This window comes from Etheostoma spectabile, chromosome 6 (assembly GCF_008692095.1).
Source record: "Etheostoma spectabile isolate EspeVRDwgs_2016 chromosome 6, UIUC_Espe_1.0, whole genome shotgun sequence".
Lineage (NCBI taxonomy): Eukaryota > Metazoa > Chordata > Actinopteri > Perciformes > Percidae > Etheostoma > Etheostoma spectabile.
The window spans coordinates 13,661,463-13,674,653 of NC_045738.1; the positions used below are offsets into that span (position 1 = coordinate 13,661,463).

Here is a 13,191-nt window from a genome sequence, read left to right on the forward strand (position 1 = left end):
CTACGGAAGTCTGTCTCTTGTTACTTTAGGCTTGGTTTCTTGTTACTGGAGCATTGCAGCCATGCGGTAACGAACAGCAGTACAGTTTAACTGAGAAATCGGGAAATGACTTAGATGCAATGACTGATTAATAACTGGAGTAATAAAGAGTTGTCTGGTCAGTATTATTTACATTATATTGCATATTTCCAAAATATTTGGGCATAACAACTTTCATATTTCATACTACTAGCTGTCCCTATGTCTGTTAATATTTCTGTTAAGTTTGAATGGTCTGGTTTCCCTTTCTGCAGTTTAAGAGTTGAATTTAGATCCTTCTCTCTTCACATACATCAGTCTTTGGCTTTTGAATCCAGCTGATCCACATAGTCCTCAAAAAACAGCTGCAATTAGCAGCTGATTTATATATTGTGGAAGGACCTTAGAGACTAATTAAAGGCCTTTGTGTTCTTGTCTATTGGAGACATGCTAATTTGAAGCCTTTTGACTGAGATTCACAAGAACAAATGAAATGAAATTCATGCATCTCAATTTGCACGCGCCCACTGCAATAATGAACATTCAGTGCAGTTGTTTAAATCCGAACTTGTAAACATGTTCCATAATATTCCCATCTCTACATCAGAGTACATTTTGTGAGATGCTAAAAAGAATTGCTTATCCCTTATTGGATGGAGTTGTGGGAGCTTCTGCACATTAAGGCTTTAAGGCTATTGTGCTTATGGCAGTATTCTGAAAAGGGCAAAGCAAATTATCTGCAGGATTTTCCTCCCAAGGAGCAGGTTTCCCCCTGTTTATTAAATTTGTTAAAGTGCTTCTGAGCAATGCACATTTTATCCTCTTAACAGTCAAATTACTATATACTCCAGCAATTACTTAATGTACTCTAATGAGATTTCCCCATGGAATGGAAGGATTCATTTATTTTAATGTGACGGATTCCACTGGGCGGTTTATGCATCACGTCCTCTCGCAACCCAGGGAGGCTTTGAGTCATAAATAGTAAGATGAGCTTGGCTTCCAGAATTGCCACTCTTTCTTAAGCAGTAGAGATATGTGAGTCAGTGAATCAGACACTGGGGGTCTGTTCAGGGGCATCAGCAGGTCACAGGTGTTATTTCCAAGCTCAGCTTTCTGCAACGAGGTATTCTCTAGGATTACAGAAATAATACCAGGTTGGCAGGCCAAAGGTTGAAAAATCCTAAACACAAAGAACACAAAAATAAATCACTTTGTGGTCTTTAAATCCCATTAGGCCTAATTAAATTCAAGCCATTTTTAATAGATTTTTTTCTGCGCCTGGTATTATATTTTAATGCATATGTTCTGTTAACCTGTTAAAAAGTGTACCTAATTTAAAAAAACATGTTCATGTTCATTCATCAAATTTATGGCAAGAATATCAACATCAATATTTCAGTGAAATGTCCTCAAAGCTCATATCTTTCAACACAATAAAGCAATTGTTGAATTCATTAATAGATTAATTGATTAGTTGATTGTAAGAAAACTCTTTACAATTAAAAAAAAATATATCCAATTCAGATCAGAGGTACATTTTATAATTCCCTTTCCTAATATCAAACAAAAAAGCCAAACATTGCCATGGGTCCGGTATCCTAAAGTGCCCTGATTATGCTCCTTTTCAGCATCATATTTGTACTCTTGGGGTCTACTAGAATAGGTTTACATGTTTGATGTTTACAAAACGTATCATGTTTCTCATACTGTCCATTGCCTCAACCTGAAACACACTAGGTTCATTCGAGATTAACTGCACCTTGCCTGTAAAGTGGAAGAGAGTAGGCGGCAGCAGCGAGTGGCGTCAACAAAAACCCGCTGTAAGGTCAGACAGTTTCCAGCCGATTCCAGCAGCCTTCATGCTGAACAGGAAGTCAAAGAAACAATCACATCTTGTTAGGTCTGATTCGGATTTAATAAAATGTTATCAGACACATTTATCAGCTTGTACACAGTCTCCAGAGTAGCTGTCAAAATTCTCTACATGCGATCTGTTCCTGACAGACAAACAACAGACTGTAGATGATCCATAATCTGAACGGATTAAGTCTCTGATTTCTTAATTTTCTTGTCACTATAAGGCACACAACATGTGTTCTGTACAGAATAAGCCTTTAAATCAGACAAATAGCAATTAAACTCCCTCCGATTCAAAAACAATAAAAAGATAATATAAAACATAATTTTGAGTCGATTCTGAACCAATCAGCTGTTAGATCAGGTGAGAGGCAGTTTCTCTGCATGTCCTGGGTCCGCTTGGGTCTTGCAGTTGTTGAAAAGCAACTGCGTTGCCTGCGTCTCAAACCTGCGGCTGCCTAGATCTCGTGAGTATATTGTTGCCCACGTGTGTATGACATCAGAGCAAGTCAAGATCAAGTTGGACACAAATCTAAGCAGCATGCAACAGGCGGCGATTGATTCTGCGCAGACTTGGCTCATCTGAAACAAACCTACTGTCTGAGCTCTTGGCCCGCCTTCCTGAAAAGCCCAGTCTGCTCTGATTGGTCAGCTAGCTCATTCTGTTGTGATTGGTCAACAAGCCACTGGGCAGTCTGTGCTTACTTTATGGGCAGCAAATATGAAAACCTAGTCTGGCTTCAATCATTAATTGAGGAACTTTAAACAGTAATGTGGAAGAGAAAGCTCCATTTAGAGGGAAATGTGTTTTTTTCTTCTTTATACATTTGTTCCATACACTGAAAACTTTATAACAAACAAAAAATGGGAAAAATCTGAAAAAAATGCATAATAGGTAGGGCTGTAACAAAATGCAAAATAAAACCGAAATTGCGACACTTAACTACATAAACCTGTGTCACGGTATGAGAAGGCAGAACTACGACACACCCCTTCCAACTCCCAGAGTTATCCTTCCCGTGCCTTATTCCTGTTTTGTCTGGTCAATTTAACCAACTGTAAAAACGGGGGGGGGGGGGCACTCGTAACGCTAACGGAGGTGTAACGTTATGAATGGCTGTTCTGACTCGAATACCTGGGTCTGTTTCCCGACTGTTCAGTTAGCGTCCTTAGCACCGGAATTAAGTGCTGACCGGGCTGGTTGCTAGCTGGCAAGGGGCTGACTGTGGATGTGTCCCTGGGGCCGGGGCTGTAATGATAGCTGATGGTTGCTAGCTGTCTGGGGGCATAATGTGGAATGGATGTGTCCCCGGGGTTGTTGTCAGCTCTCATCCTGACTGAAGCCCTGCAGGACCAGGAGACTGAGGCAGAAGACAGAGGTGTGCCAGCTAGCTAAATTACCATTAGATTAGTCGTCTCTCTATACAGTTAACGTTACTGATGAATTGGTGGCTTAGCCCAGATTTGTGAACCGGGGTAAAAACAATCATACAAAAAATAAATGAGCGTGTTGAACGGTGTTGTAATCATATGTTACCCACTAAGAATTACATTTGCATTGGCTACTTGTCAACCAGGACCTTTTATAGTAGGCACCACAGCACTTTTCCTCTTTGTTCCCCCTACAGGTTGGGAGCAGAATTGTCCGTTACTGTTACCATTATTCTTATGTCTCATTCATACGAGTTACTGACCCATTGAAATGATTTTGTAAACATTATTTTAAGGTAGAAAAGAAATCTTTGGTGTTGGATCGATTGATATTTAAATCAATCAATATCAATAAATAAGGTATCTGTTGTATAGCTGTGTTGCAAAGCGGGATATAATCAATGACAAAGCAATGCCTTGTGGCAGAAAAAAAGTTGTATTACGGTTGTATTACGTTTACTGAGCCCCCACCCCCCGAAAAAAAGAAAGAGTTGATTTTTAAATGTGAGGATGAGCTGCTTTTTCTTATTTGTTATGTGACTGTAAGTTGGATATCTTAAGGCTAGAGAGATTTGACTTAACGTCATTATAAACAGGCAGCAGAAATAACTTTAAAGATATGTGCTACTGTGATTCGGTGTTTAGAAATGCTGTGATCTCAATGCGGAGAAAACAGTTTTCAAAAGGTTGTCTCTATAACTCAAATGATGGCCATACAAGTTCAACTTAAGTACAGTTTGTAACTTTTGATGTCAGTGAACTTTTTTTCAGAATTGATGGAAGATGGCAGAGGCATTTTGCTTTGTTACTGAAATGGATAATATGATGAGAGTGTAGGTGGAGAAGCCAGTCTCTCCATAAGCTGATGTTCCTAAAGGCATCTTTAAAGAAGCTGTCAAAACTGTCTTCTTAATGCTGCAGCTCAGCCACAGAAGGACTTTGTTGTCTTACATTTGAAAGTAAATGTAATGTTTGTTACTTTACCAATTATACACAAATGGTGGAATATAGACATTTTTTTTTATGTTAGATGCTGGGGTAATGACAGTGGAATACTGACAAAGAAAATACTCTGACTTTTGAATACTTAAAAATAAAACAAACATAACTGGATGTGTTAGATTGGTTGAGCAATGTAAGATAACCAAGTGAGATTACATGTTGCATAACGTTTATCAAGATATGGACATGCACACTTATGCAGGGACATGCACTGGCCTGGTATGGTGTCAAACTAGATTTCATATAAACCTGCATAAATGTGTTAATGTAAATGGGTTAGTGTTCATCACACACACACACACACACACACACACACACACACACACACACACACACACAACCTTTTTGGCAGGGTTTCCTCCATAAGGACAAATCAGTAAGCATTGCACTTTAAACTCATGACGAGACTGCCTAACAGGTCAAAATAGACAAAACTGAAGCAACGGAGGCCACGACATGACATCATCATTTCGAAAGCTCCTTTTGGAGCTACAGAAGACATACTGTTATCACACGTTTAGTAGTACTTTCTATAACATATAAACTGGTGTGTATTACCGTAATTCCTCAAATAAAAGCTGGGGCATTTATTTACCTGAACAGCACAGGGTACCCGGCTTTTATTTGAAGCAGGCCTTCATTAGAGGCAGGCCTTTATTTCTAATTCCATCTTTTTTATGAGTGTACTTGTTTTAAATAAACCATTTTAAATTAAAAGCCAAAGCGTTCCAGTGGACAGTGAGCATTCTTTTTTTATTTGCAAAAATATCCCCATATACAACAATAGCCAGTAGGGCGACAGAGCAATTTGGGTCAGAAATAATCAAACACCACTACTGTGTCAGTTTGAACGCTGTAAATGTACCGGGTATTTATTTCACGCTACACTCTGCTGAGTAACACATACTGACTAACAGACCGGTAGGACAATACTTTACAAGAGTACTGTAATCCAGAAAAACAAAGTGTAGAAAAGAGCATGAATATATTGTTGAATCTGTTAAATTAAATTGGTAGAAATGTACTGTACATTACGATAAACTTGAATGTACATTATATGAAAGGCATTTAGGAGATTAACCACATTAATTTTTCCCCGGCCTTAATTTGAGGCCAGCCTTTATTTGTCCGTGTTGACCACGCCCCCAGCCACTATCAGAGGCCCGGCTTTTAATTGACTACCGGGGTTTATTTGAGAAATTACAGTATATCTGTGGTGTTATCCTTTAAGTGACCTAAATTGAATTTAGAATACTTTATTTTGGTTGTTTAAGCTTTGTCAGGCATGTAGACCTAACATGTCATAAAAAACAAGTAATCTGGAAAACTATCAAAACTCAGTTTTTCTCCTCTGCACTGCAGAAAGTAGTGTGGCACTGGTGGTCTAATACACAGCACCATCCTAAGTGATACTCAACATTGTTTGTTGTTTTTTAAGTTTTGAGAAGTGGTCAACCCCATCTAAAAAATGGAAAAGTATTTTCCTTTGAATTTTATGTAAAAGAAGAGTACCCGAGTACAGTTATCAGCTCCACCAATGTGGTATTCTGGTGAAATAAATGGACATCTTAATGGAGAGACAAGAGCATGAGACATCCTGCTGCCCTGATGGAACAGAAACACACGCGCACACCCACACCCACACCCACATCCACACACACATCCACACAAATTATTGCTTTAGACTTCAAAGCTGATATTGAATTTTTTACTGAAAATGAAGAGGGTTACTCCACGTAAATTTAAATTTTAAAATTGAATACCTTGTGTTATGAGTGCTGCTCCCCTCGCTGCTAGTCCTAAGTGCAAATGCCTCTCAATATTTTCCCCATTTAGCCCTACCAAGAATTGTGGCTGCTGATTACATTTGAGACTAACTGTCATGGGCCTCACGTTTCTTTCTCTTTTTTTTTCAGGTGGGATTTTTGAACAAACAGATGGACTTGTTTCACTTGTTAGTGCTGAGGAGCTTGCCTTTAAATTTGCTGTCAATAACATTAACAGAAACAGAACTTTGTTGCCAAACACAACATTAACATATGACATACAGAGGATTAATATCTACGACAGTTTTGAGGCGTCAAGAAAAGGTGAGTGGGTTGTTCTGTGTTTATTCAAGGATTGTGATTACATTGTGGAAAAGCATCTGGTCAGTCAACAAAATATCTGAATTTCTTAAATAATCATGACTGGCTCACATTTCAAATCATTTTGTATTTACGTGAACATATCTAAGTATAAGTATAATGTAAGTATTTGGGATTCTAAATTGACTGGTACACTCTTCTCTTGCCCTTCTCTAGCTTGTGACCAGCTATCTTTAGGTGTGGTTGCAATATTTGGACCCTCACATAGTTCTTCGTCAAATGCTGTGCAGTCCATCTGCAATGCGTTGGAAGTGCCACACATCCAGGTGCGGTGGAAACATCACCCCATGGACAACAGGGACAGCTTTTATGCCAATTTATACCCGGATTACTCTTCACTAAGCTATGCTATCTTGGACCTGGTGCAGTTTCTCAAATGGAAAACAGCCACTGTTGTCTATGATGACAGCACAGGTGAAAAACTATTATACTATTATATCATGTTACTGTAATATCACAAACACAGAGCACATCTGCAAGTGCTTAGCTAAAAACAATGAAGGAAAGAAAAATGGGATAAGATTTTCTGTGTGACAATGTTGGCTATGTCTTCTATCTGTGCTGTTTCTCCTCTTCAGGTCTCATAAGACTACAGGAGCTTATAATGGCCCCATCCAGGTACAACATTAGGCTAAAGATCCGTCAGCTTCCTCTTGACACACAGGATACGAGACCACTTCTTAAAGAAATGAAGAGAAGCCGGGAGTTTCGGATAATCTTTGACTGCAGTCACCACATGGCCGCACAGATTCTCAAACAGGTTAGTGAGAGAGTGTGGCACAGACACTCCTCTTGTCAAAGATGTGGTCCTTTTCCACCCAGCTGTGACTTGCACCAGTTGATTATTTAGCCCTCAGTTTATCAGATGTGTTGTCAATGAAATTATGGAGGCTTTGACTTGCCAAGAACTTGGGAGGGAAGGAGCAGCAGGTGAGTCGGTAATAATTAAGCAGCAGTGAGTTTCTGCTGTCAGAGAGTATGGAATTTCAACTTGTGCCACCTGCTTGTTCAGAACACTTTAAAAGTGGGACACATCTATATAAATCCCATCACATATCACATCTAAAACTAACTAATTGATATTTTTGTACTTCTGTAGGATATACTTTCTGGTAAACAAGTTTCTCATGATGTTAAGCAGAGTGTCATAGTTTAATGTTGAGCTGTGAAGCACAGCTGCTCATTTTTTTTGCATCTGCAGCAGCTGGCTTTGTATTATATACTGAAAAACTGTAATCTATGTAAAGCATAGTTCTTACAATGGATCTTGGTCCTTTACCATTTGATGCATTTGGGGTGAATATAATTGAATATAGAGCATTAAAAAAAACAGACACAAGATCCAAAATGCTTCATATTCAAAACAGGTTTTTAATATAAATGAGTGCCAGTCAAAAAGGAACTGTCAGTATGATGCACAGAGTGGAGATTGTGTAGGTGGCCTAATGCTGTAAAGATGACAGTAACAGGCTGGTGGTGTCGTCCCCCTCCCCATTCAGGGTGCTGTCAGCTTCTGTTAACAAGTTTACAGAATGCATAATCTCCTCCCAAGTTTTTTTTAAAGAACTCAGTTCTCCTCTCAAGTTATTAAGATCTAAGTTGACATATATTTGCTGATGGCCAGTCTGCAAATCTCGCACCAAGGAATCAGTGTCCTCTTGAGAGAAAAAGTGAGAGAGTGTTTTGAGGCAAAAATGTTCCAGACAGTTCCAGTCCATGATCAAATTGTCAGGGCACTACAGCAGAGAACACAGCTTTTAAAATAATGAAAAAGGTTTTGAAATTAAGGTATATTTTCCTTACCAATTAATCTGCTTGTTATTTTTAATTAAATGATATATATAATAGTAATAGCCCATCACATGTTCAGAAAGCCAAAGTTGACACATTCAAATAGCTTTTCTTTTTTAACCCACAGTCCAAAACCCAAAAAAATATGCAGTGTATTGACATTGAACACTAAGAAACACTGCAAATGTTGACTTGAGGCTGGAAATAGAGAAGCATTGAAAAAAGAAACATACAACAGATAGCAATTATTATATTGCTATATATCAATAGAATTGTGTGCGACAGTCACCTAAAACAACTTTTTTACTAAAGGCAAATTTGGAGGCAGCAGTGAAAAAAATGTACCAGCTACTGAACTACAGAATCTTAATTTACTGCTCCATTTACAGCTTTACAAAATGTTTGGTCCTATCCAAGACAATAAGTACAATTCAAAAGACAGAATTGAATGTATGTGTAATGTGATTTGACTGGTAGAGCAGGTGCGCTCCCATTAAGGAGGATCTGACTCTACTAGTGTAAAAGGGTTTAAATATCAAGCACTGCTTTATGTCCTTAGAATATTTCATTTGTCATGTCATGATTATCAACAAAATGTTGGGTCCTGTATTTGCTCCTGACAAGCTCACCTGCATTCAACATGCCTCTGTCAAGTTATATTCCCTCTCAGATTGCATTGGCAAAAATGAGAAGCATGCCCCCGATGTCTTCTAAAAGAACTCTATGTGCCTTTTATTGTTAAATGATTTTATTTTTTATTATGTGCTGTGACCCTGCTACTGTATTGGTGGGATCAGTGACATATGGAGGTGTACTGAAATAAAAAGTTCATGAACAGAAATGCTGACAAAATTATATTGCATCATACTGTAAATTAATTCTGGACTGCAGTAGTGGAAAATTACTTAATGAAAACTCTTGCTCACAATATGTGACACCAAGTTTCAATGTCACGTATGTGGCTTGATGTCTATAAATGGAGAAGTGAATTTGCCTCCACATAAGCATAGCATCTTATTTACATAACCTTGGCCTTTTTTTTCACGACAGATGGTACAATTAAATAGGAAGAACAGCCGCCATGGGAATGTGGTGCCTTTGAATGTAGATTGAGTGAAACAAGTGGCAGTGATGGAGTGTTCGGATATGAGGCAAAGATTACCGAGCTCTTTTGATTGAAGGCTTTCTTCACTGTTGGGATAACGTCACGGGCCCTGAGCCATTGCAAACCATTTAAATGCATAGAAAAGCATCAATAACTGTTGCTATTCTGCGGACTACATATGGTGCCAAAATCCTACTAAACAATAGCAGAAACTTACACACAAAATGTTGCTAACAGCATGTTAATCAATATGCTCATTAAAACCTGGCTATTTTGTTCAATACTGATAGTCTTTTTGTGTATTTCTTTGGTTATTTGTTCTGACAGTGCTGTTGATTCTAAAATGTCCTGACATGACGAAATGACCATTTTCCCTATCCTGTCTCTATTCATTCACAACTTTATTTCCCATCCTCTCTCTCTGTATCCTTCCAGGCCCAGACCATGGGGATGATGACAGAGTATTACCACTATATCTTCACCACTCTGGTAATGTACCATGCTTGTTAATACAAAAAAGAGCCTTGTTTGTTCTCATCTCCACCACCGCTTGAGTTTTTGATGAATGGTGGCTAATTGCCAATAGAGTTTGGATTCAGTCCATAATATCAATTTTGTTTGACAAGCTGGAGGTATAATAGAGTCTTCAGTGTGCTGTAGTAAACACTCCATTTTATAGTGGAATCAACAGAAGTCTTTGTGGTGGCAGCATAATAAAACAACAGCTTGAGATTCCAAACTGAATGTAGCTTCCAAGTTCTGTGTGAGCACTGACATAAAAATCAAACTGTCATTAATTCATTAATTATTTCAATTGATTTAACTTGATGGTCATTCTGGAGGCCACAGGTTGTGGTACTGTCAAATTATATTATGTTATACTAGCGTGTGTTCCTATTATTTTGTCCACCACATGTTTATCAAAGAGGGTGGTCTAAATGACAAAAACACCTCTCTCATATATTGCAATACAATTCAACAACTCCACAAAATTATCAAGTTAAACAAAAAAAACCAATATTATTCATTCATGTATTTATTAAAGTAGGACTTATTTGTACTGTACTGGCAACTGAGTGTATGTCTTCAGTATGAACAAGCGCCACAGAATGGGTAAAGAATTCAGTATTGGGTCTAAAATATTGTTGGTTTTGGTCTTTTTTATTATTAACAATAGAAAAGATATAGCCAACCTTACACTTTAAAATAAGAATTGATTTAGGCTTGAGCATGATGTTATTCAGTATCAGACATGTTTAATGCAACCTGGGTATGTTACCGTTTCCTTCCTGTTTTGAGCATTTTCTGTTCTCACTCTAATAAATAAAAAAAAAAACATCTCATGTAACTAATACAAGCACTCCCAGCAGGGAGCCGTTGCTGCTCGTCACTGAGACGCTGACTATCTGGAGACAAACAACAGACTGAATGGGAATAAATACCAGCATGATCTGTGCTGTTCCTTTCACTCTCTGTTATCATCTCTATTTCGGCTTCTCTCGGGCACACACACCCTCCTTTTCTCTCTGGACTTGTCCAGTCTGTTGTGATAATGTGATATGATACGAAGGTCCAGACATGATGTGTGTCATCTTTCACTCGACAGTGCGGCAATGACATTGTTCTGCCATACGTTGTGTTTGTGTAACATGTCTATTGCTTTAATAGGAATATTCCTTTTTAATGCCAGTCTACTGGTTTGTGTGGTTTCCTAGTAGAGGGCTATATACAGTGTGTACACACACACACACACACACATATATGTATGTATATATATATATACATATATATATGTATGTATATATATACATATATATATATACATATATAAATGTATGTATATATATACATATATATATATATATAAGATTCCAATATATATAGGTATACCCACAGAGAGAGAGAGAGAGAGAGAGAGAGAGAGAGAGAGAGAGAGAGAGAGAGAGAGGATTAACTTAAAACCTTTATTTGATTATCTGCAACAACACTTTTCACATTAAGGTAGGATATCTTCATAGAATCAGAGTATGGTATCTGTCTAATGCTGCAATAAGCTGTCATATTGATAGACACACACCATTTAGGAGATTATACCTGGTGGGTTGATTTGATCCAAAACGATGAATACTTACGTGGTATACATGGCAATACAATTTCCACTGATGTCTGAGTTTTATCTTTTAAGGTGAGGGAAATGCCGACTTATTAGACCGTGAAAAGGCAAGAGCAGCGCTACGGGGTAATAACTTCCTTGTCCTTTAAAATGAGTCTGTCATAGCTATCTCTAAGAACCTGAAGCTGAGAACTTTGTTATGTTTGCCACCTGCATAACACTTCTGTACGGACTCAAACATGCACAGTATTTTCTCCGGGTAAAGATACTCAGTGTAATTCTGCTCTAGGATCGGTTCATTTTGTGTTATAGATGTGTGTTGAAGGCAACACTGTAAAAATTGAACTTATTAATTGGAACAAGTCACTTTTTTGACATCCCAAAGTGCCCTTATAGAAACAAAGATGTCACAAAAGATTAATTACATTTTTTACAAACAATTCGGCCTTTGTTAGTTTGTATTCTTAGCTTCAAAGCTAACAAACTTGTAACGTGATCTACTTTTCTGAGCATTTCTGAATGTCATATAGAACAGTGATTTACTATGATCTTTGTTGACAAAAGAGAGTACAGTACTGTGTTCTAGTAGGAAAGAAAAAAACAAAACAAAAAAAGGAATATTTCAGTGACTGGCAGCGACCGTTCTTTACTAAGTGTCTTACACGCTCTCATTCCCCCACCACTAACCCTACAGGGTGCTAATGAAATATCTATGTTCATCCAAATGTCTTTTCCAAGCCCCCTGGCCTATTCCGGCACAAAATGTGTCAACATGCGACTTCACACTCCAGCTACAATGGCTGCCCCAGAAATTACAGTGGCTCAAATTGAATTGCTTTTGCTTAGAAGTTGCCAAGGGAATTTAAGTGTTGAATAATTAATATGATCCAATGGAATTGCTGGTTTCTTTGATTTGTAAAAAAACGAGCTGTTAATTATTCTTATCGAATAACAAATTGGCACCTATAAAGGAGTGTTTCACATGAACATGATTAAGAAAATCAAAATGTATCACAAGCTTGGGGTTTGTGCAGTGTAATTTATTATTATGTAGGCCCAAAAACCGTAAAAATGTCAATTCTAAAAGAATTTGCCAGCGGAAAAGCGACTGTGCCACCAGAGCCTTTTTAGATTTCATTTATTACACAGACACTGTTTCTAGACACTGTGCTTAAAACTCCTGATTTGACATTGAAACTACTGTGTTTCTCCTTCCTTTCACTTCATTTGGTCTTAATATAGCATCTCTTTTAAACCGCAGCTGCATCATTCTCCTTCCATGTAAGACTAAAGCATCCAGGATGAATCCTGAAAACAAGAATGCTCAATGCTGGCATACTAAATGAGAATTCCTTCTTCATTACTGTTGTCTCTCAAAAGGACATGATGGCCATTGACCTGGAGCCATACCGCTTCTGTGGTGTCAATATGACCGGCTTCCGCATCCTTAATGTGGAAAATCCCCAGGTCGCATCCATTGTGGAGAAATGGTCGATGGAAAAGCAGATGACGCCTAAACCTGACTCAGGCCTCCTGGAGGGCATCATGACGGTATGTTATGTTACTTCCGTATTGCTCAATATAAAAGGTGTTCACAGGAATGTCAATACAAAAGTGACCACATGTATCCATTTGTCTGTATGATCAATCTATCTAAGAAATGGTTTTAACCTTAACAGCAACCCATGGTAAACTAATGTACCTCAGTAATATATTCTGATGAA

General features: G+C 38.0%; 1 protein-coding gene across 1 annotated transcript in view; it reads left to right on the plus strand.

The window, feature by feature from the left end:
- Positions 1-13,191, plus strand: part of grik3 (glutamate ionotropic receptor kainate type subunit 3) — a 104,197-nt gene that overhangs the window by 49,086 nt on the left and 41,920 nt on the right. Inside the window, exons 2-6 of the mRNA XM_032517423.1 lie at positions 6,228-6,401; positions 6,615-6,872; positions 7,037-7,218; positions 9,790-9,843; positions 12,848-13,018. Coding sequence (XP_032373314.1) covers positions 6,228-6,401; positions 6,615-6,872; positions 7,037-7,218; positions 9,790-9,843; positions 12,848-13,018 — 839 coding nt within the window. The remainder of the gene's footprint in view (positions 1-6,227; positions 6,402-6,614; positions 6,873-7,036; positions 7,219-9,789; positions 9,844-12,847; positions 13,019-13,191) is intronic.